This window comes from Podarcis melisellensis (assembly GCF_964234715.1).
Source record: "Podarcis melisellensis genome assembly, chromosome: 3".
Classification (NCBI taxonomy): Eukaryota; Metazoa; Chordata; class Lepidosauria; order Squamata; family Lacertidae; genus Podarcis; species Podarcis melisellensis.
Genome location: NC_138530.1, coordinates 83031901 through 83056108, shown reverse-complemented (window position 1 = coordinate 83056108; position 24208 = coordinate 83031901). Strand labels below are relative to the sequence as shown.

Below are 24208 nucleotides of genomic sequence, written 5' to 3'. Positions count from 1 at the left end.
GGCAAGGCCGCAACTAGAACATAGTCTTCCTCTGCTCATGATCCCCATCAGTGTGTTCAGAAGCATGCTGCCTCTGATACTAGAGATAATACAGCGCTATCATGACTAGTAACCATTGGTAGTCTTATTCTCCTGACTTTGGATGGCCTTGTACTTTTGACAGTGTCACTGGCCATGAATAATTTCCATTCTGAGGGCAGTTCAGGTGAAGGAACTATTTCCCCCTTATTCCCCTGCCTTTGCCACCAACCTAACAATATCTGAAACATATTTTCTGAGCTAGGTAAGTGGACGTGTGCTTTCCTCTTTAGCGCCTGGAGAGATTGCTCACTGTGGGTAAACACAGGGCATGACTACATTTTGAAAAGCTAGTCTGCCGTAGGTAACAAACTTAATGATGGATGAGATCATACTTCATAATATGTAAAAGGAAAGATTTTTGTTGGTAGGATGAGTGGATCTTATATCTAAAAGAAAATGCAGTGTGTGTTTCACATCCCCCACCCCCCACTTTTTTATTCTCTGTGCTTGGTAATGTCTTCCCTAGCAACCATTTCACATTTTGGAAAACTGCTTCCCACTTTGAAAACCATGGCTTTATTACCATTCTCTGCAATTTGTTGTACGGCACTTTGGACTAAAAACTGTTTATAGACAGACTTCCAAGGAGGCGAACAATTTCTAATATTTTCCCCTTAGATATATTTATTTCAGACTTAAGTGAATAAAAGGATTCCATTAGCACTTGCTCTGGTTTCAGTTTTGCCGCTCCTGCAGATTTTTTATCCCAGCTAGGACACTGAATGGCAAAGAAGTGAAATGGGCTCACTGTGGGGCAGGGTAGCTAAGAAAAAACACATCTGACAGTGTTCTCTCCACCCTCTGTGTTGTTTAGTAATAAGGACATCAGCAGTTAGAGAACAAGGTGGAAGCCGGTTTCTAATTTACATAAGATAATGTACTGTGACCTCCCCCTCCAATTCTAAGCAGTTTTCTGCAAAGTCTCTCTTCTCAGTAGTGAAATATTCTGCTTTAGGATACTGTATGTTCTAGTACTGTATACTCAGGGCCAGCTTACCTGAAAGAGCACCTCCCCCCTTCTGTCCCGTGTTTCTGCATTGGCTCATCATTTAATCTCATGCTTCTATTTCCTGCAGTTTTATTAGGTCTTTTTATTTTGAGCCACTGGCTACCTAGTTCAAATTCCTTCTAGCCACCTGCTACTTTTATGCTTTGTGAAGTTTTTTCAGAGCTCCCATTTTTGCCTCCCTTCCGATTCTCTCACCCCGTGGTGGGTAGCCTGTGGCCTTGCATCATATGTCATGTGCTCACTGGGATGCTGTGTACCCATTGTTGCTCAATGAACCACCTCTCTGAGAACCACTTCCTCTTCCACATAAAGTGTATGCTTGGGAAAGGTGTCTAAGGATGGGAGGGATTTGAATCAGCTTATATTTGAAGATGAATTTGTGCTTTCTGAAATAATAAGCAAACAAAAACAAAGCCATCATTTGAAATGTGCACTTCTCTGAATTTGGCAGTGCAGTTCGCCAGCCAAGCAATATGTACCAAAATTCATATATTAGGGCGGTAAAGTGTTCATATAAATGCCTATATTAGTTAAAATAACATGATGCATCAAATTAGGGGAAATGCTTCAAGAATGTGTACATTAGGCAAAATTGCATACAAAATATGTATACCGGTACATATGTATATGTACAGTGGTACCTCCGTTTAAGAACAGTCCGGTTTAAGAACGATTCGGTTTACAAACTCCTCAAAACCGGAAATAGTGTCCTGGTTTGAAAACTTTACCTCGGTCTGAGAACGGAATCCGAACAGTAGAAGGGCAGCAACGGTGGGAGGCCTCATTAGGGAAAGTGCGCCTTGGTATAAGAATGGACTTCCGGAACGGATTAAGTTCATAAACCAAGGTACCATTGTATTAGGAAAAACACATATTAAAATGCTGTTAAATTTTCATGAGGCTCTTTCTGCAGAAAAATCTGGATCTGATCTAGAGAGCTAAGTTTAAGATGGTAAAAATGAGAAACCGATTGAAACTGACATATTTGCCTATCGATAGTAGTGTTTCAGAAAAGGAACAATGCAATTCTGCAGTGCTACAAACTGCTCACTTTTGGATCTGACCCCACATGACACCTGTACACCCAACAGATTACCCTTGAGGGGATGCAGCCACTTTCCTTCATGTTTCTCTTTTTTTCTGAAACCATCTTTCCTCTGAGCTTTCTGTGTTTTAGTTTTTGTTTATCACATACCTCTAGACTGACCTGTGCTTGCTCCTGTATTCAGTTTAAATCACAGCTAGACTGACTCAACACTGTTTCTTCATAGAAGCTGGATTGTGAATTACTTTATTTCCTGAGTAGCTAAATGAATCCTCACATTTAATTCAAATAATGATCATCAGATGATTTACCTGCATAAGTGCAATGCGATACAGAGTACATTTAGTTCTCAGCAGTAATTGAGGAACATGATGCTAATTCATATTCTAAAACAGTGGCATTTTTTCTCTTTGCATTCCTAAGGTGGTATGCATGCTAAGGTGGTGTACATTCAGCTATTATATAGAACAGTGAGAGCTTCCTCTTCATTACTATTACCATGGCAGTAGTCCTGAACCAGCAGTTGTCGTTTTGATATATGTATGCACTAAAGTGGATTGAAGAGTCTCAGTTGAGTGGTGAAAGTGAATAGCCCAGATGGAAACCAGTTACTATTCTAATAATGTTCCCTCCTAAGGATAAAATAAAGTACTGAAGAAGGGGACTGATTATTAAAACTAAGAAAATGTTATTGAAACAATGAGATTTGACACTGTGGAAGGAGGTATCCTTTTGTTATTATTTTTCTCTTGAAATGGAATCACAAGTGGATATGTATATGTATTTTGCCTACTAAACATTTCTTTTAACTATTAAGCAACAGCTGTATGTGCATCTGTTGCAGTAGTTGTTGGGAGCCAGTTTTTTCCCTTTCAGATACTGTTTAAAATGCTACAGAAATCTGAAAACCTGGTTGATCAGAGACCACAGCAGGATAGAAAAATGATTATGTATATTATGGGTAATAATAGCTATGCAAGAGTGTTTCAGAATCTTGTAAAATTATCATATGTATGCAGCCTAATTTGCCATGGTTGCAGTGAGCAACTTTATTAAGCTAAAAGTACAAATTGTACAAAATACTTGGAGACTCTTTGATTTGTATGAGTCCCCAGGAAAAAGACATGTTTGAAATGTTGGATTTTGCTGTTGTATAGATTTTTAAGAATACTTCATGAATGAATCTAATTGGGCATGAGAATGAATTTTATCTGTAGTGAGAGTCATATGAATTTAATTTCAAAATATGAAATAGCACTGTAATGTACTTGAAACACTGCTTTTGTGGTAAATTGCAAGAATTATAAGATATATTAATTAACCCTGATATTGTAAAAGACAGTGGCATCGCAGATAGAAATTCATAGAGTGAATATTCTTTTGGAAGGTTTTTTGGATGCCACATATACAGTGGTGCCTCGCAAGACGAAATTAATCCGTTCCGTGAGGCTCTTCGTATAGCGGTTTTTTCGTCTTGCGAAGCAAGCCCATTGACAGCTTAGCGGATTAGCGCTACAGCTGTCAAGCGGCTTCCAGCGATCAGCTGTTAAGCGGCTTATCAGCGGAACAGCTGATAAGCGGCTTAGCGGCTTAAAAAAAGGAAGAAAAAAGCGAAAAAACCCCGCGGGGGGATGCAAGATTTTTTTCGTCTTGCGAAGCAACCCCATAGGGGAATTCGTTTTACGAAGCGCCTCCAAAACGGAAAACCCTTTCGTCTAGCGGGTTTTTCGTCTTGCGAGGCGTTCGTCTTGCGGGGCACCACTGTAGTCCCAACTAGTGTGGAGTGCCCAGTGCTGCCCATACATTTTTAGAAACCAAAAATATATTGTGATTTTTAAATGGGTGGTATAATTTGTGATTTTGGATCCATTGTGCCCCAAACTGGGTGAAATTACACCGAAGTCACATTTTTGTCCACCATTTTGATTCAAAATGGTGCTCGACAGAGACCTCTATCCCCATCTCGAGAATCCTCATGTTGAATTTGGTGAGAATATTTTGAGAGGCAATCAAACCTATGCCCCCAAACAGGCAAAGTCACACCAAAGTGATGTTTTGGTCAACCATCTTGATTCAAAAGAGTGACCAGCATCCAAATGGGGATAAAGGCCACCACCTTCAACCTTATACTGAGTTTGGCAACAGTATCTCAAGAGGAATCTGAACACATAGAAAACAAGCAGACAAACCATTTAGCAAAATACATACAGTGGTACCTCGGGGTTACAAACACTTCAGGTTACAAACTCCGCTAACCTGGCAGTAGTACCTCGGGTTAAGAACCTCAGTATGAGAACAGTAATCACACAGTGGTGTAGCAGCGGCAGCGGGAGGCCCCATTAGCTAAAGTGGTATCTCAGGTTAGGAACGGTTTCAGGTTAAGAACGGACCTCCAGAACGAATTAAGTTCATAACCAGAGGTACCACTCTAGTAGAGATAGAGAGCATTGTTGGTGACACTGAAATTGAAGAATCCCAGTACCTTTTGGAACCGCCATTGTTTAGCAGTGTAGTCTTGGCAGTTGTACCACCCCAGTTTTTAAGAAAAAAATGATATCCCCTCCACAGAAAAGTCTGTAAATACCACATTAGAGTTTTCAAGCATTCTGTGCAGCGCTGTGAGTTCTATGATTATCATTTGGAAGCAGATGTGGATCAGCCTTTTAGACCCATTAAGTTCTAGCAGTTATTTTGTCATTAAATCTGCTACAATAAAATGTTCCACTGTTCACCAAAATAAACCTTAAGGTTTTTATTGAAATAATACTGTTAAACATAACTTGCTTTTTTAAAAACCTTCTCATGACAGTAACGGAATTCAGAGTGTAACTAAACATTATTGCTATCATCAACATTATGTTCCTGACTTTGGTTTACATCAAGAATGAAGGACCTCAGGCCCTGGGGTGACATGGGATCCTCCAAGCTTCTCTATTTGGCCCTCAAGACTTTCCCAGGTTTTGCACCTCCCTGGCCCTGTTCTGCACGCTCCTTAAGTGGTTGTTTCAAATGTTCCAAAGCTGATAAATAGAAAAGTAAAATAGTGTTTAAAGTATTGTTAGCTGTAATTTTTCCTTTCTTAGTATGTGTTGCTTGGAACCTGAACTGATTTTAACTTATTTTTGTTTCAGCTTTGGATACATCACAGTCCAAGCGAGATGGAGGTTTCAAAAATACCTGGGGCTTTAATTGTTCAGATGAAAGTGAAGGAGATGCAGAAAAAGAGTAAGGATACCTTAATCTAGGCTACAGAAAGTAAAATGTGGAACGTTACAGTAATTTGAAAACTGAGCACCCCTTCAATTCTAATTCTCTAAAGTGGAAGTGTTCTAGAGGGTCACTAATTCATACGCACAAGAGGGTCACATTCATGTAAGGTTTTTCTCAGGCTAGTTATTGCCTAAAGATGTTACGGATTATTCCAGAAGCAAATAGTAGGTTTCTTATTTTTAATCTTTAATAACTAGAATCTTGGGGAATTAGTTCTGTTATGGAGCCTACCTAGCTCAGGTTAAAACAATCGAGTCAGGAACATTTGAAATGTTTTAAATAGCAAAAGAATTCAATTTTTTTTGGCACTTCTTCTAGAATAAAAAAACTTGAAGGTCATATAGAAACTTCATTACATGCATGCTGTTATGTGTCTCTTGAGATGGCTTTCCACCCTACCCTGTCCTATTTACCTAAACTGAAGACTACTGTCTTGCAAACTTCTTAGTTTGGAGTCTTATAAAAATCCTGGCTTGGAAAGTTTATAGACAACAAATTCTTCCATTCACTTATCTCCTACAACACTATATATTTATGGGAGTATATCATTTTTTGAATTTTACTGATTGGGGATGAGTGGTAGACTGACATTCAGCCTCCTTGCTTAATAGACTGGTGGAGAAGAGTTATGGAACAACTACTGGTAAGCGAGCTAATTATTTTTGTTAACAATATAATTGGATTTGATCTCATGAACGTTTAAAAATACTAATACAATACCAGGGTGAAAAAGTGACAAGTGAAACATAACAACAGATAGCTGGATCCCACGCAAAGGATAGGTGATTCTTTTTCTCTCACAAATCTCAAAGTCAGGTGTGTTCTATACCATATGACACTTTCCTCAGAGAGATAATCCTGTAAATAGGAAGACATTTATACTTATGAAGTTTGGCATTTGTGTGTATAGGCCAGTGTACACAATGACTTTCTGATGTGTGCACATGGTAACATATGCTGTACATCTCCAGTGATTGCGTGCACATTTTTCTTATATTAGGATCATTCCTTTAAAAACAAAAAGGTCATGTTTGAAGCAGTCATGACATCCCCTTCTAATATACCACAGTTGGTACTCATTTTGGGTGCTTCAGTTTCAGAATAATAGTACTTATTTGTGCACTGTGCTGCTAATTAACAAAAAGAATTTTGTGTTTCTATTTTCAGTAACTTTCTCGCAGACTTCTAATGTTTGTGTTTGCTCTTGCCCAGGTTCTAGTGCTTCATTTCCACCATCCTTTTATACTGCAATTATTTAGAAAAGAAAGGAACCTAAATCATAGCATAGATGCAGAGAATTGTTTAGTATCAAAGTTTAGGAACAGTGGATGTTCTAGGCCCAAGTGGTTGTATCAACTGGATTTTGAAACCCAGTTTCTGTTGAGATAACAATGGAACCTTTTCCCAAGAATGCAAGAACTGACTTAGTAGGATGAACATGTTTTTGCGGCCCCCCCAAAAAACTCCGCTAAAAACTGAGCATGCTGTAGCCATGGAAGGTTGAGTGACAGATAAAATATAAGGGGTAGGGAGTGGAATGGCAGAATCCTGGACAGAAGCACTCTTACTGGGATACAAGGATGCATTTTTCTGCAGTTTCCACTTGTATTAATTCTATTCTTCCCTTGTAAATGCAATGGATGTACTAACTCTGGGAGGAATACTATTTTTTCTAGGTACCTAGTATGGTGCCAAGAAGATTTACTGTATATTCCAAAAACAGAAGTACAACCTTCAGTGTGAAATACTTTGATCTACACAGCTACACATTTATTGCTGAGCATTCTGAAGAGAATCATATTTAGATTTACTGCTAAATTGTACTGCCTCTTTACAAGCAAATGTTCTGGTTACAAAATTAGTTTCAGGTCTAGATCTCAAATTCTGTGTTTGCTTAGAACAATGTCCATAAAATCCATACAAAAGTGGTACTGTGAAGCCATCTGCTAAAGTAATTCTACATATTACCAGGTTTGTAATACTATTACTGACATTGTATTTCCCCCTGTCTTTTGTATACACTTTATTTTGAGGCAAACTAGCACCAAAATATTTTAGAGGAAAGTGTAAACCACGTGATTGTTTAACAGATTGAGAAAACATTACTTGGACCTTTTTGCAGTAGTTGTTGAAACCCTGTTTGCTATTATTGAATTACAATATACATATTTTGTTTCCTGTTCTTTGCCTGTTAAGTGAAGCCAGTCTGCTGACTGTGGATGAGAGTGATGGAAGCTGCAGTCCCACTGGTGGGAAAAAAGTGAGTATTTATCAAATATAATGTACATGAAAATGCATATTTTATATTTCACATTGAGCGAAACATTTCAGTATGTCACTTTTTAAAAAAGAAGTTCTAATATGAGGAGGTGACTGCTACAAACTAATGCAGTGTGTATGCCGCTAACAAAAGAGCACACACATGCTTTCTAAAACTTTATCAGCAACTTACTATATGGCCTTGCAGCTTTGGCAAAGTGGAACTTTTGGCTTCTTGTGTGTGTGTAAAAACAATAAACAATCATTGTTTTCCTGCAAAGGAACACAGTAAATAGTAAATCACTACATTCTCTCACATTTAAAGTTTGCAACATAATTCATCTGACAACCAGTTTCATTTGTATTATTATCACAGGTGGCAACTGTTTGTGTGGGAGTTCTGTTCCTGGCCCCCAAGTGCGTTGGCAGAGTGTGCATGACCCCATCCCCTGTTCTGTCCTCTTCCAGGTCCAAAAGGACTTTTGTGTTGGCTGTAGGTGTTTGGAGGATTGAGAATATCTTAGTATTGAAAGCTTAATAAAAATGTAAAATGTCTCCATCTGAGAGCTGCTGCTTTGTAGATTAAGCTTTTGCTAATTGTTTCAGGTGCTGCGATTTCACTCAGGAACTATTGGTGCCAGAGGTGATTCTATGAGAACATATGCTAGACGAAGCAAAATTGAACCTGGTGTTTTAAGAGTAACCCCAATTGGACTCAACATGTTGGGAAGCAGCAAGAAATTGAGGTATAGTGATTCCTAATATACTAAAAATTATTTAGTAAATGGCTTGTTTCTGGGGGAAATAGTGATTGTGAGAATTCTGCTTGTGAAAGGACCTTAAGTTTGTTACATCAGGCAGTTGGTCCCTTACCTTTCCCGCCCTGCCCTGGCCACAGTGATCCATGTGACGGTCATCTCCAGGTTTGACTACTGTAATTCGCTCTATGCGGGGCTGCCCTTGAAGCTGTCCCAGAAACTCCAGCAGGTACAGAATGCTGCAGTGAGGCTCCTCACGGGGTCTCTGCCATGGGAGCATATTCACCCAGTGCTTTTCCAGCTGCATTGGCTCCCGGTGGAGTACAGGGTCGGATTTAAGGTGCTGCTTTTGACCTTTAAAGCCCTTCACGGCCTAGGACCCTCGTACCTACGGGACCGCCTCTCCTGGTATGCCCCACGGAGAGCCTCAAGGTCCATAAATAACAACACCCTAGTGGTCCCAGGCCCTAAGGAAGTTAGATTGGCTTCAACCAGAGCCAGGGCCTTTTCAACTCTGGCTCCGGCCTGGTGGAACGCTCTGCCTCATGAGACCAGGGCCCTGCAGGATCTGATTTCTTTCCGCAGGGCCTGTAAGACAGAGTTGTTCCGCCTGGCCTTTGGCTTGGAGTTGTTCCGCCTGGCCTTTGGCTTCTTTTTTTTCCCTTTCTTTTCCTTCTCCTCCTGCGATGAGGCTACATTTTAATATTCCATTATTTTAATGTTGTATTTTATTTTTGTTTTTAAGTTGTAATCATTCATCTTGTTTTTATTTTGCTTGTAAGCCGCTCTGAGCCCGGCCTTGGCTGGGGAGGGCGGGGTATAAATAAAAAATTATTATTATTATTATTATTATTATTATTACACTTGCACCTTTGGAAAATAGATTTAGATGCTCTATTTGTAATATGCAAGTGTTGATGTGGACTAAGACCTGGAATCTTGACTATGATGGACTATGATGCTCTATGGAGAAGAAGGATTGCACCCACTAGTTGCAAATATCTCATCATTTCTTGCTGCAGCTGGCTAATCAAAAGTGTCAGTGTAACTATGATTAGGTAGCATAGTGGAAGTGCTGATTCAGGTATCACTTAGAAAGTGAAGTAATGGAGGAGTTTCTCTAAGCAGACTTATAATTCTTTCCATGCTGTGAATTTTAACATTTTTTTCTTACCTGTTTTTTCTGTTTGCAGTGAAAATGTTCAAAATATTCCTTGTTCTGCAACAGTAGTACAAGCTAGACGCTGTCACCATTCTCATGCACAAACATCTTTAGTAAAAACAGCAGCACAAAGGTAAGACTTAAAGGACATACTTAATTTCTCTCGTGAAAAAAACAGCTTTGTACGCTGTGGGTCTTTCTTTAAATATCTGCTTAGAACGGAGTAGTGTTGGGGGGACGGATCATGCACCCCTCTGTGTGGAAAGAGTTCCACAACTTGGAACCACCATAGAAAAGGCCTTTTCTATAGCGCCAACCAAGCAAATTGTCCTAACAGGTGGCCACATGAGCAGTGCCTCTGAGGCAGGTCTCGGTGCCCAGGCAAGTTCATATAGGTAAAGGTGGTCCTTCAAATAATTATCCCAAATAATTTAGGGCTTTAAAACCAAAACCAGCATTTTGATTTGGGCTCAGAAACTGGTAACCAGTGCAGCTGGTACAGAATCAGTGCCATACTCGAAGCTTCCAAACAGTCTTCAAAGGTGCCCTTGTTGATTGCATCACCTAAGGCATGGCTTTGAGGCAGGGCCTGATATCTCTAACTAAGATTATAGTTGGCATATCAACTGAAGTTGAGGAAAGGCACTCCTAGTCAAATATCCCACCTGTGCTTCCACAGTGAGTGTTGAGGACAGGAGAAGCCCCACTGGTAGTATAATTGTGCTGATTCCTCCTTCCAGATTGGCTGGTTTTCTAACCCAGAGCTTCGTCCTGTTTTTCCCTTATCCAAATCCAAGAGTATAGAACAGCTAAAGACTCGCATTAAATGCACACAACAAAAACAGGTTGGGTGTAGACTTGTGAAACACTACTTGATGAGAAAAAGGATCTATCAGAAAATATTCCAGACCTTACAAAAATGTAGAAACTTTGAAAAAGGGTAGTGCTGCCATAGTGGGTTCATCATGTGCTGAAGCAGCACAAAAGTCACTTAGGTTATCTGAGACTTTAAATTGTATGTATTGCAACCAGTCTAAGTGGTTCTAGAATATTTTGTTCCTTATCTGGCTAGGGGCTAAGATAGAGTAAGCGAATTAGGGTATTTTCTAGACCAAGTAAGTGGTACGTAGTATAACTGCATGGCGCCCAATGAGTTGTACTTCTAAGGCAGCCACAATGAAGCTTCACTGGGGAATAAAGACACCGCATCTCTTGTCATCTTTTACTTACTTCTGTCCTACTTGTATTATTTATGGGTCAACCCATACATGGAACTCTCCGTTGTTGAAGCTTTGAGTTTTCACCAGCTTACAGTACTCATTTAACAATCTAGAAGAAGAAATATTTTGAGCACTGAAGGTCCACCAAGCTCAGTCTGCTTACTGTGTCTGTGGTGTAGGCTTTTCCTCTATACCTTTTCTTACCCTGACTGAATCACAAATTTGGATATTGTATGATAATATGCCAGGTCCTGAACTTGTTAACCACACTTGAGCCTTAATCTAAAGTCTGACCCTGTGAACCTCAGATATGGGGGCGGGGGGCGGGGGCAGCAGTGACATGGAAATTTGATAAATAAAAAAAATGTTTCTTATTTAAAGTCTGGTTGATTGTGCAGTCTTCCTACTGCACCATGGGTTTTAATAGTGCATTTCTTAAGGAATCAAGGTTTGGACTTTGAGGGAAATAGTTTTGAGTTTTGCTTTCCTTGATGAGGTTTTTTGGTGAGACAGAAGCTCTCAAACTTTATGTGGAGGATGGCGATGAAGTAATAGAATATTCCCTCCTCTTCTTATGTATATTTTTAGAAACTAAAATAAAGTTAACAGCCCTCATGTACCCACCCCACCCCCCACAATTCCATGCTTATACCATGTAAATAATGCAGTCAGACATTAAGTTTGTAAATAGTTTAAAATTTAGGTAACTACTCCCTATCTTAACAGATTTTCCCAAAGTGAGCCATGGTTAGCAGCTGGTGAGGGGACAAGACTGTCATTTGCACCACAGTATTCTGTTTGTATACTGAGGGGAAATTGTTACTATATCCTACCAAAATACAGTTGAGTGGTGTAAGATCCCCAAACTTCTTAGACAACGGTAGTCCACCAGTTACTTAGTTTCATCTGTGTACTATAACAAGTGCTCCCAGGCAACTTGGGATATGTCCACAACTTATGCCATATGCATCTATGACTTGTTAGTCACGACTAACTTAAATTACATTGGTTTAAATAGATCTGGGACGCGGGTGGCGCTGTGGGTTAAACCACAGAGCCTAGGACTTGCCGATCAGAAGGTCAGCGATTTGAATCCCCGCGACGGGGTGAGCTCCCGTTACTCGGTCCCTGCTCCTGCCAACCTAGCAGTTTGAAAGCATGTCAAAGTGCAAGTAGATAAATAGGTACCGCTCCAGTGGGAAGGTAAACGGCGTTTCTGTGTGCTGCTCTGGTTCGCCAGAAGTGGCTTAGTCATGCTGGCCACATGACCCAGAATCTGTCTGCGGACAAACACCGGCTCCCTCGGACCATAGAGCAAGATGAGCTCCGCAACCCCAGAGTCGGTCACGACTGGACCTAATGGTCAGGGGTCCCTTTACCTTTAAATAGATCTACTCTAGGCATGACCAAGCCTGGATTCAACCCACAGAAAAGCAGAGTGAAACATTCAGAGTGAAACTTTTCTTTTCCAAATGATATATTCCTGATAAGAGTTTCAGTAAGATTAACAAAACTTATCTTCTCTTGAAATAAATCCCCAAATTTGCATCATATATTGCTTTTGTGACTTGAGGTTTGGTTGCCTATGCAGCTCGATTGCCATATTTAGAAAGTTTTTAAAATGTTTTTTTATGAAGAGGCAAAAGGATAAATATTTTTAAAATGGCAACTTTGTCAAATGTGAATACACCATTGCCAGACATTTTGGAATAGAAGTGTTACTTTGTTCAGATTTTTAAAATGCTAAATACCTGGCTTAGAAACATGGTATGTAGAGGCTAAGGGAATGGAAACTGACAGAGTACAGTGCAAGTCTTTGAAAAAGGATGCAGGTGTAGGAAGCAGGGGTTGAAAAGATAAGACAAGATGGGAACTAAACAAAATAAAGATGGCAAAGCCTGGGAATAAGATGGGGATGTTGAGGCTCAAATGGGCATACTCCATTGTGCCTACCGTATTTTTCGCCCCATAGGACGCACTTTTTCCCCTCCAAAAATGAAGGGGAAATGTGTGTGTGTCCTATGGGGCGAATGCAGACTTTCGCTGAAGCCTGGAGAGCGAGAGGCATCGGTGGGTACCGACCCCTCTCACTCTACAGGCTTCGCACAGATCTCCGCAAGCTGCGGGAGCCCGCCCTGGGCTCCCGCGGCTTGCGGAGAGTTGCCTGCATGCCGAAGGCAGCGTGCACATACTTCGCGCACCTCTCCGCAAGCCGCGGGAGCCCTGCGCTGGGCTCCTGCGGCTTGCGGAGAGTTGCCTGTTCTGGGGGCTGGGGTTGGGGGAAGCTCGGGCTTCCCCAGCCCCACACCTGGGGGGGGAATACATTTCCCCCCCTTTATTTCCCCCCCAAAAAACTAGGTGCGCCTTATGGGACGGTGCGTCCTATAGGGCGAAAAATACGGTAATTATTTAATCCTTAATTATTTAATCCTATTTTTACCAAACTTTTCTACAAACCCAACCATGTGAACATGTGAGCCTTTTCATTCTTTCTTCATATAATATAAACACAAGAGATTGATTGTCCCCCTTTCTCTTTCTTTCCCCCACTTTTTTAAAAACACTAAGGAATTATTTAGACCTGGAAGAAGGCAGATTCATGTGAGACCTGAATAGGAAGTTTAGAGACACTTGCTTGAATGTGATCTGGTGCATGACACCATATGGCCTAGATGCTGCTGCATCATAAAATCTCCTTTGTATGTGTTCCCACTATTTAGTGGAAATCTCGCTAGGATCATCTTAATAGTTTGGCCTTTAAATTCTTAGCAAAAGGGACTCAATGGTTATACAATAGTGTTAATGAATGTTTGTTATGCTGTTATTTAAATAACCTTACAGAACTATAATATGCTGACACAATACATTCAGTTATATTCTGACATATATTCTAGGGAGCATTATGCCAGTAACTGTTGACAGACTTGGAATGATATAGTATTGCACAGCTAAAAAGTGTGATCTTTTTTGGCAAATTTAGATGCTAAGTGCTACTTACAGCAAAGAGTTCAAATTTAATTTGAATATTGGATATCCAGATACAGATTTCTTTTTTCAAATCTACTGATGTTCTACAAATTAAGGGCTTTGTATCTTATTATATTTTTCTCTTTCATATTTTAAGCAATCTGGATCGAAAAGAAAGGTAAGCTCAATGGTGACATGAGCATGGTAATAAAAATGTGGTGGAAATAATGAAGTTGTGTCTGATAGCTAAATCCCCACTAGCAAGCTTAATGGTCAACATTGATGGAAAAAACTATTTTGCTAGAATAACAATTGGTGTGTTACCACACATTTAGCTGTAATGATTTTTTGTTTGTTTAAATTGGTGTGTTTTCTTGACTAAATACCTGTGATACATGTATGCATACATCTTTGTTCACTACATATGTCCATCTATGTAGCACAGGCATTAAGGCAGCAACTCCACTTAACTGGAAGCACGCACCATTGAATTAAATAGGACTTTGTGAAGACTTTGTTAGGATTGCACTGTTAGTCAAGAAAACTGTGTTCTGTGACATGCTAATTTAAACAGAAATTCCAGTGTAGCAAAATGGGTAGCAATATCTTAAATGCAAGATCTTGCTTCCTGGTTGTGGTGGGTGGAGAAGGAGAAATGTGCCTCCATTGAGATTGGACAGAGGAGGACATTGGCCAGGGCAAATATGCAGGAGGTTTGGAGCAAGAGAAGGTACGGCTTCAGAAGGGAAGGGAAGGGAACTTGGGACATCTTAAATCCTTGTGATCTAGCTCCAAGCCCACACCCATGCTTAAGATTATTACTGGGCCTACCAGAATGGGCGTTATTGCTGGTAAATGCAAAACTGACTGCCAGTAAAAAATCAGCTAACCAAAGCTGCATTAGAGACTTGGCTGAATGATTCAGAGGGCTCAGTTTTCTCCTATATCATCCTGGACTGCTACTCTATCCAGCACTTGACTTGTGCAGATCATCAGGGTGGGTATAGAAAGGGTTGCAATCACTTTTTAGGTGTATATTTTTGTCTTTTACAATCACTTGGTGTTAATTTTTAAAGCCAGAAACTGCATGGGTCCCACTACGTAAGGGACAGTGTCTTGCCATGCCACCCTTCGTGTCAGTTAATATCAACAAGGGGAGTCCTTGCTCTAGATCTCCTGATGGCAGATAGGCCATTCTGTGAGACCATGAACTGGGCCTGTTCTGTAGTTATTTAGGCAGTTCTCTTTCTACTATAGGAATTTCACATTCACAGATGTTTCAACCTTGATTGGATTTAGAAAGAAGAAGCATTTTAGTATGTGCCTTGGTTGGTGTGGTGGAGCCTTTACACTAGTATCCTAAAGGTGGGGGTGAGATAGTGTGTTGGTGCAAGAAACCATTGGAGCCATTGTGCAAGTTGTTTCTTTACATAGTTTATATAAGTGTGTGTGTGTGTAGTTGGATTATAAGCAGAACTGATTTGCAACATTGTGTTTTCTGCTTTAGATTTATTTAAAGCAGTATATGAAACAAATATACACAATATTACTCTTGTTACACAAAAGTACATGTTTGGTTTGCTTTTTCACTTATTTAGGAAGGGAGTATAGTGGATAAAAATAGCATTTTTCCTTTATAAATTTTCAATAGTCAGAGTGATTTCTGTCAGGAAAAGTGCAGTTTTGATTTTTATTCTGAGGATATTTATCTTATACGTTTTATAATAAGGACAGAACATTACTGCAACTTCCTTATACATGGGAGCTTCTTTCTTTTATACATGTGGATATGTGTTAAAAATTAGAGGGCAGTTTAAAAAAACAAAGAAAAGGGAGAAAGAAAAGAAAAGTGAATAAAAAATGAGTAGAAAATGAGTAATAATATAGTGGTATTGTTGAAATGGAGGCTTGTATATGTAGTTAAAAAGGGTATTGGTGAAGGTCCCTGCGTCAAGGCTAAGACAGCAGTCCCTGGAAGTGGCCTCTGATGGTTCAGGCCTCCTTTGTGGGTGCCGCCCTTACAATTCTTAATAAAATAAAATATTTTATTTATTTAATAAAAAGGGGATAAAAAATAAAAATAAAATAAAAATCCTAGTCTTAGGATCCTTGTTGTGCCCATCTCTGGCAGCCAGCAGCACCCACATGCCAGCAAGTGAAGGTCTGCGCCGTGCCTTGGCTTTCCTGGGTGAACCCTGGCACGCATTTCTCAGTTGGGCACCGGCCTGCTCATTTTGCACCAACTCTCTCCCGGTCCCCTCCTACCTTTCTCCCTTGGCGGTTTCTATGGCAGCGATGGCAATTGGTGGGTGCTTGGCTGGGGGGGTGGACTGCTCTGCTTTGTTTTTAGTTCAGCTCTGGAGCCTCTGGGCGCTGGAGCTCCACTGAGTTGTTGCTGGAGCACTCTTGGTCCCAATGGGGTTGACATTGTCAGGGGAGTCCCAGGGGCTCTGTGTGGCCTCTTTGGTTTCTGTGGTGAGCACTCCGACTCTCCTTGGATCATGGTGGCGGCAGTGGCTGTATTAGTAGTGCGGGGACCAGTCAAGCAGTGCAGCTGGTGCTGCTTAGGAGCTCTGCGGGGCCGTGGTGCTCGCCATCTTGCCTCTCCAGAAGTTCTCACATGTGAATATGTTTTGATGTGGTTTGTCTGACACAATAACTACACCTTGACTTAGAGAGAAAGCACAAATGTGCTTAGATAAGCCAATGTATGGCATAGCATGTGGGCCAAACCAGGACTAATGGTTAAGCTTTATCCTTGTTAACCACAAGCTGAGATTTGTTCTCAGTAAACCACACTAAGCTGCTGTCCATTTTATTAGAACTAAAATTGTTCTATGTACCTCCCTGAGTTTTGTTCAGGCAGAGGGAATCTTCAAATCATTGTTCTTTTTCCTAGTACTTGGGTTTGTTTAGGCAGGGGTTTCATTGTGATTGCTCATTAAAGATTACTAATACTAAAGTGGTAATTTATGTGACTTGTTAATGGAATAAAACAACTTTATTTGAGAATTTATTCTAACAACCCCTGCTGGAATTAAGCTGAATGAATTTATCCTGTGGCCAGAAATAGCAACATGTGCACTATGGACACGATGTCATATGTCTTATACATTACTTCTTTAGATGTTGGACAATTATTAAATATGAGAAAATTTCAAGCAGGAATTCGGTTAAATCACTTAAGTGGGTTGAGGTAGAAACTACAGTAGAGCCAGCTATATAAACACGTCTATCTTTCAAATAAAAAGATATGAAGTATTAAAGGCTGTGTCAGACACACAGTCGCAAGAGAAAACAGCCACATTTTATGCAGTGAATTGCATCCATAATAGATCAGTTGCATATTGGCCACTTCCCACAGTGGGCCTGCAACCTGTGCTCACTTTACGTATACTATTGCAACATACCACGTGTAGAGAAAGAATAAATAAATAAAACACACACACCTGTGCACCAAGTCTGTTTTCCTTACTTCCTGGGTACTGGGAAGGTCGCGGGAGACCCTTACCAGGCTCTGGTAAGTAAACATTTGGAAAATTAACAGGTATTTGGAAAATTAAAAATATGCTGCACATAATCAAATTTTAGCTGGGCTTTAACAAGACAGTAGTAGTTGTAACAATATTAAAAAGTTCCTTCCAGTAGCACAGTAGAGACCTCTAAGGTGCTACTGGAAGGAACTTTTAAATTTTGTTTTGACTACAGCAGACCAACACGGCTACCTACCTGTAACTAGTAGTAGTTGTAGTCTTTCTGGTAAACTTTTAGTTTGCAGTGCTGTATGATGGATACTTTTGCAATCAGAAAAGTAGTGTGTATATGGTTACTGCATTTTTGGGGGGAGATATTTCGTTAAAAACACTGCAAAACTTATCTTTTCTCATTTATCCTGACTATTCATTTGTTTGCATTGGAATTGTGTTTGAATATGCACATTTATTGTTTTAGAACATGGCAAGCTTCAATATTCTAAATTAAGATTTCTGCAGTGTTAAATCTTTTGTTTTTGTTCCATTTAAATAAGCCATATATTTTCTGAATACAGCTTCTAATTATTTTCCCCCAGAAAAGAATATCCTCCTAACATCCAGAAGATAGAAAATGACTATGATAATTTGTCTCGGCTTCAGGGGATGCGTAAGTTTTTTACTTTGTTTTTACTTCCATTAAATGTCTGTCAAATAGGTGTACATTATACAGTGGTGCCCCGCAAGACGAAATTAATTCGTTCCGCAATTTTTGTCGTCTAGCGAATTTTTCGTCTTGCGAAGCACGAAATCCCATAGGAATGCATTGAAAATCAATTAATGCGTTCCTATGGTCAAAAAAGGTCTAAACAAAGCCAAATTTGGTACAACAACAGTTTATTAACTGCTCTTTAAAGTCACACATACTGTAAAGAGCAGTTCAAAAACTGAAGGGAAAATAAATTAACTTTATAAACAAAACATGTCTTTGTTTTTAGACGTCGCGAGACGTTTTCGTCTTGCGAAGCAAGCCCATAGGGGAAATTCGTCTTGCGAGGCAAATCGAAAACGGAAAAACCTTTCGTCTAGCGAGTTTTTTGTCTTGCGAGGCATTCGTCTTGCGAGGTACCACTGTATATGGATTAAGTGCATTAACGAATGTCTGAGTAGAAGCACTCTTGATAAAATATGTTAGAATGGCGCATGTTGCTTGCTCTGTCAGTAGCTGAAATGTGTTAGTTGAGCTGACTGGAGTATGTTTTGGTTTCATCAGTGGTCATTAAATGTGCTGGTGATCAGTGGTAGACGTCATGGGAGTGAATAAACTTAAGCTTCATCCAGGTAACACACAGTTGATCAAAGTGGGTAGATTAAGTAGGCTAAATCTGCCTGTTCTAAATGAGATCAAATTATTCTATACTGTATAGACCAGAGTTTAGACCTGGATTTGTTACTGGATTTCCAAGTGGCAGCTGTGGCCTGCAGTGCTTTTTCTTGGCTTTGTTTGGTATGTTAGCAATACATGCTGCAAGATTACACATAGCTGGCCATTGTCATTTGTGCACTGGTTACCTACAGATTAACCTACTGAAGGAGTTTCCAAGCTGAGTTTCATTCTGGTGGTGTGCAGTATATCTGTAGAAATGAATTAAAAATCATACAGCATCAAGCACAGTGCTTACAATGGCTACAACAGGCAGAAAAAACTTGTTGTTCTCTCTCACACACTTTGGGTGAGCAGTAGTTGCTTTCAAGAAGTACCACCTCAGACCTTCCATTTAAACATGGAGCTAGGCAGTTAGAAACTTTCCCTGCTGTTTTTGGAGTGATATAAAGGAGTAAATTAGAGTTACATTGTTCTTCAGCTGAGGACATTGGGAAGTTGTTAATGATTTCACTCTCCCCTTTCAGAAAGTGTGATGGAGAACAGAGAAGAGTCTGACTCAGAGTCAGATTCAGGAATTACGAGGAAGGTACAACTGAAACGTCACTGCACTTTGTATCAGTCCGGTTTGCTTCCATCTCCTGCTACCAAAAAATGTGCAACTCACTTAGAGGTGGGTCATATGGTGAAATTTTCTTAAATTCTGTTAAATTCATTCAGAAGTTGATATTGTTAGAAAGTTAATTTGCATTTTTAGGTCTTGGGCTACAGAATATCTTGTAGTAGTTGTACTTTGGCTGCAGGTGCCATTGCTACCACAACAGCACTGGCACTGTTTTAGCAGAAAACTGTTGCTTGTCAAAACTTAATTGGAAAGCAAAGAACTTGATTTCCCAGTACTGTTCCCCAAAAGGTAAACTTGCTGATTCCTGCTTTTTTGGCTTGCACGCACATACATGTACTCTGCTGTATGGAGAGGGGATAGAATAATGGTAAACATAATGAATAGTGATTACATTTTGAACATCTGCCCCTCAACAATTCTAACATTGCTTCCAAATTATTGAAGATGTTGGGTAGACAGTGATACTTAGAGGCCTGGTAGGTGAATGGCAAGAAGCTCTGGGGCTGACGGGGGCAAAAGGATATGAGGACTTAGAAACTATGTGAGTAAAGGGCAGAGGTAAAGTAAAATGTGGGTTGAACAACACTGACTTGAGGGAAGACTAGAAGTGGAGGAACAGGCCCAAGTAAAATGATGTGAAATAATAATTTGAGTTATGCAGCCAGGTTCTTGTGGCAGGTTCTCAACCTGAAATTTCACAAAAAGATTGCTTAGATTTCCATCTTATCGCTTCAAATCTGCCTAAGCCTTATAGGATGTCTAATGTGTTTATTTTGAAAATGTGATCAAAATAAATACAGCTGCTTATTCTCTCCCCCCACCTTCTTTTTAATCTCTAGGGCTTGGAACAGAATACTTACTCCACCGTTTGCCTATGCGTAGGAAAACCAAATGAAAGTCAGATCAAATGCCAAATGTGTGGAAATTTTTGTAATGGGGGCTTGCAAAGGCAGACCATGCAAAGTGTTCAATTAAATGATTCTTTGGGACCTTTAGCACGCGAACCAATACATGAGAATTCAACAGGGCAAAAATCTTTAAACACAGGACTAAATACAAAGAAGTTTTATGGATCTTCTCCTGGGGCAGTTTCAGTTGATTTCACAGCGAGGCGTAACATCGGCTCTCCTATGTTGCGGCTGAATGGAAAAGTCAGTTCTAAAATTACAGGAAACCTAAGGCAGAAGAGTACAACTGCATCTGATCTAAATGATCCAAGTAAGTTTTAAATCATAGAACAAATAATGCTGGTTATATGTGTGTGTGTGTTACTAAGTTTTTGAAAAAAATGCATACATATAAAACAGCGATTTCAAACATTAAAATACAGAGTTCTTTTGAACCCTTAGACTTCCTAATAATGCTGGTTATACATTAATTTGTAAAAAGTCCCTCTCTTGGTAGGGAGATTTCTGAGGAGGAAACAAAATGCAAGATGTTGCTTATTGGTTTTGGTGCAAGCAAAGTAGTTCTGGACTTGCCACTGCTTTGCTGGAGATATGAGGAATGCTGCCTTGTGTTCCATGGAAGAAAAGTGGGGTATAAATGTAATTAATACTGAGTAGAGAAGGTAGGGAGGATTATCACCCTGTAAAACTAGGCTTCTTTAGCTCTGTCTTAAACCGTTCGTTACCTGAAAGGGCTGTGGGGTAACAATGGCCTCAGTAGCCTAGATCTTAAAAGGTCACCACCTCCAGTTACTAGTATTTTGAGCTTGAGACAAATGCTTTTCCTTTTAGTTGTCCTATCCAGCGATGATGAAGAGGAGGAGGAGATTGGCAGCACTAACAGAATTGAGAGCATATCGCCACGTCCAGCAGATTCAGCCTGCTCTTCTCCTGCCCCTTCCACAGGAAAGGTGGAGGCAGCCTTGAAGGAAAACACTTGTGAACTAGAACAAAGGTTAACTAGTATTACAGCAGACACAGAACCTGCAGTCATATTACCAAGAAAATCAAGAATGAAAGACCAGGTAGTCCATCCATATGTAGTTTGAAATGATTGTGTAAGCGCATATACAATATTGATAGATAAATGTGAACATATGGTAGTTAATACATGCAAATATTCTGCAGTATTCTTATGGGAAAATAATCTACTCTTGAGCGAAACAAAACATGACGTTATAGTTTTCATCTCTCTCTCTCTCTCTCTCTATTGGATTGTCTTAACATCTTCAAATGCTATTTCACAAATCTGGACCGCAATCTGGAAATGTGTGTGGCTAATAGTATAAATCCAGCAAGGCGTTTGAAAACATCGGATCCCACAGACTGTGTGACAAGCTGCTTTTGAAACTTGGAAGATTTAGAAGCAGGTTGAATAGAGAAAGCTGCATTCAAAAAGCAGGGGGTGGGGAAGCACACTGGGCACAAGCAGGTCCATATGCATCATGAAAAGTGTTCCCTGGATTGGGACTTTAGTTTGCTTCAAGCATGTGAGAACCAGTTTCCTGTGACTGCTTTTCGCACTGTTCTGGTAGTTTACATGGTCAGAGCCATTTTAGAGGAGCAAGGTAACTTTAGTGTCGGATCAGTAAGATTGGGGGAAGAGGATGATTCTTTCATGTGGTTCACTCGTCCTATGTGTTATTTTTAGTTCTGTAGTATCAGTGGAGTATGGAAAGTAGCAACAGGGAAGTGGCTTCAACAGTGCAGCTGGTATGTGTGAACTAGCTGTCGGTAAGCAAAGTGACACCCAGCAAGGACGATAATTTCCTTAAAATTAAAGTACTTTGAAAATTGTCCCAATTAATAGCACTTTAATATAAGGATTTCGTGGTGGGGATTTTTGTTTTTTAGTTTGAGCATCTCTGCAAGAATTGGATAAACAAAGACAAAAATGCACCATGAGCAGTGCTGTCAAGGGGGACAACTTTCACGGTATGTTAATTTAAGACTTAACAGTCGTGGCAGCAATTCTTTAAAAAGGGCGTGTTCTATGTAACAGTTTATCTTCAAACCTCTGAAGTTGCTTATAGCTCTTAAATATGTGGTTTCTTGAGATTTGTGGAAATATTATACATGGAACATGCAAAAGATATTCCAGAGAAGTCCGCTGAACAGAGGACCTGCAAACATACGCTGACAAAAAGGCAACATTTAAACAACCCATACAGACTGTTAGGCAAACCTGGTAAATTAATATTAGAAGTTATGTAATAGAAATTATAACAAATTACTAATATACATTATTCTTGGCAAAATTAGAGAGTCACAGAAACTTTACAGAAATAAATTTCACATAGCGTGCTTGTCCAGGGCTTATAATAATGTAAAAAGAAGAAACAGACTGGTTTCAATATATGATATCTCTTTTACTTCTGACAAGGAACCTAAATTACTGGATTGTCTTTCTATAATTTTTTGTGATCTTCCAATTTTGTATTTTAGTCACTTAGTTGGATCGTACTCCTCCCTCATTCCCAGTTAACCATTGATTTCAGCGGGAGGACATGATTAAATCTTGTGATGAAATCAGTGGGATTTGTTTGGATTGGGCCTGTGGTGTTGCTGTACAATAAAATAATGCAGTCTGATGTTACTTCATTATTTCGATCTAACCTATTTTTACGGTTGGTTTTGAAGTGTTTCCTTTTTGTTATTTTGCATGTCCTCTGTTCTGCTACCCTACTATTCAGTCTCCCCAACTTGATTTGAGTAGGACTCTTAAGCTATAACTGGTGTGAGGTGATACGCAGTGCAGTTGATGCGGGTAAATATAGTAAGCCAATAAATGCATGTGGCAGAGAAACAGTTAGACCAGATCAAAAAATGTATATATTCTTTTGTAGTCTCTGTGTAGTCCTACATATGGCGTTGGTGCCTGTGCCAAGCTCATTCAGGAAATGCTTAATGCTAGACGATGGGCTTGGTAGGCTCCTTGTCTCTAACTTCCATACACATGTATCAAGAGATTGTGGCTCCAGCCTTCCAGCCAATTCTCTTTTGACCATCACAGCAGTAGCTTGCGTGAAAACTGCTTTTGGCTAGGATGCCTCTTCTCTTCTCTCTCTCTCTTTCTTTCTTTCTTTCTTTCTTTCTTTCTTTCTTTCTTTCTCTGAACAAACAAACTTAATGCCTTTTTCTTTTGTCATTACAATTATTTTGCTGTCCTTGTTCAGAATTTTATTTTTCCATCTGTGACTCTTCTGGTGTGTCTCCTCCCTCCCTGGAATGTTTTTATCTCTTGCATACTTCCAGTATTTATGTTTTTAATGTTTGCAGAAGTTCGGATTTTTTTTTTCTAAAGAAAGAAAAGCTTCAGTTGCACATTTCCCCCCATCAATGCCTTTAATGCCTGATTATCTTTAAAGGCACATTTTAAAGGCAACTTTTGAAGTAAAAATGTTTTGATGAATTCTGATAATTATTTTTCAGTTTGGCAATGTTGTAGCCAATGCTCCAGTAAAACGGCGCAAAGTCCTCTCCCAAGAACTTGCTACTGATGTCGTCGTATCTTTAAAATATCAGAATAATTATGAAAGCGTCATCCTAAACTGTCGAAGCATAAGAATAGGAACCCTGCGAAGAATGGTGGTGGAGCCTGTAATTGTAAGTAAAAGAATTAATATTGTGCTTGGTTAGTTCCTTCTTTATAATAACAAATAGGTTAATGGGGCATCCAGGTTGAGAGTAGAAGGTAGGAAGCAGCTGAAAATGGAAACTTTGAAGAGTTTAAGGAATCAGCAGATAAAATGGAGTGATGAAAAATGACTGAGCTACAGTATCAATAGCAGGTCATGGAAGGAGCCAAAGCGTGAGAAACACAGGAAGTGTTTTTCTTCTATCACCTTGTCTTTTAAAGGAAATTCCATTGTAAAGGCTGCGAAGAGCAGTTCTTGAAGCTGAGAACAAGGGAATGACAATAGCAGTATTTGGGAAGTCTTTCAAAATATGGAGGTCAAAGGATATGGAGATTTGGATGGGAGGCAGAAGATAGCTGGGCCAACAAGATGA

General features: G+C 39.8%; 1 protein-coding gene across 2 annotated transcripts in view; it reads left to right on the top strand.

Moving 5' to 3' along the window:
• Nucleotides 1-24208, top strand: part of SENP6 (SUMO specific peptidase 6) — a 46529-nt gene that overhangs the window by 4056 nt on the left and 18265 nt on the right. Inside the window, exons 2-11 of one of the 2 annotated variants that reach the window (XM_081904858.1) lie at nt 5267-5360; nt 7602-7665; nt 8271-8410; nt 9616-9717; nt 13929-13949; nt 17841-17911; nt 19153-19298; nt 20090-20468; nt 20990-21222; nt 23630-23803. In XM_081904858.1, coding sequence (XP_081760984.1) covers nt 5267-5360; nt 7602-7665; nt 8271-8410; nt 9616-9717; nt 13929-13949; nt 17841-17911; nt 19153-19298; nt 20090-20468; nt 20990-21222; nt 23630-23803 — 1424 coding nt within the window. The remainder of the gene's footprint in view (nt 1-5266; nt 5361-7601; nt 7666-8270; nt 8411-9615; nt 9718-13928; nt 13950-17840; nt 17912-19152; nt 19299-20089; nt 20469-20989; nt 21223-23629; nt 23804-24208) is intronic. The other variant, XM_081904859.1, reaches the window with a different exon arrangement.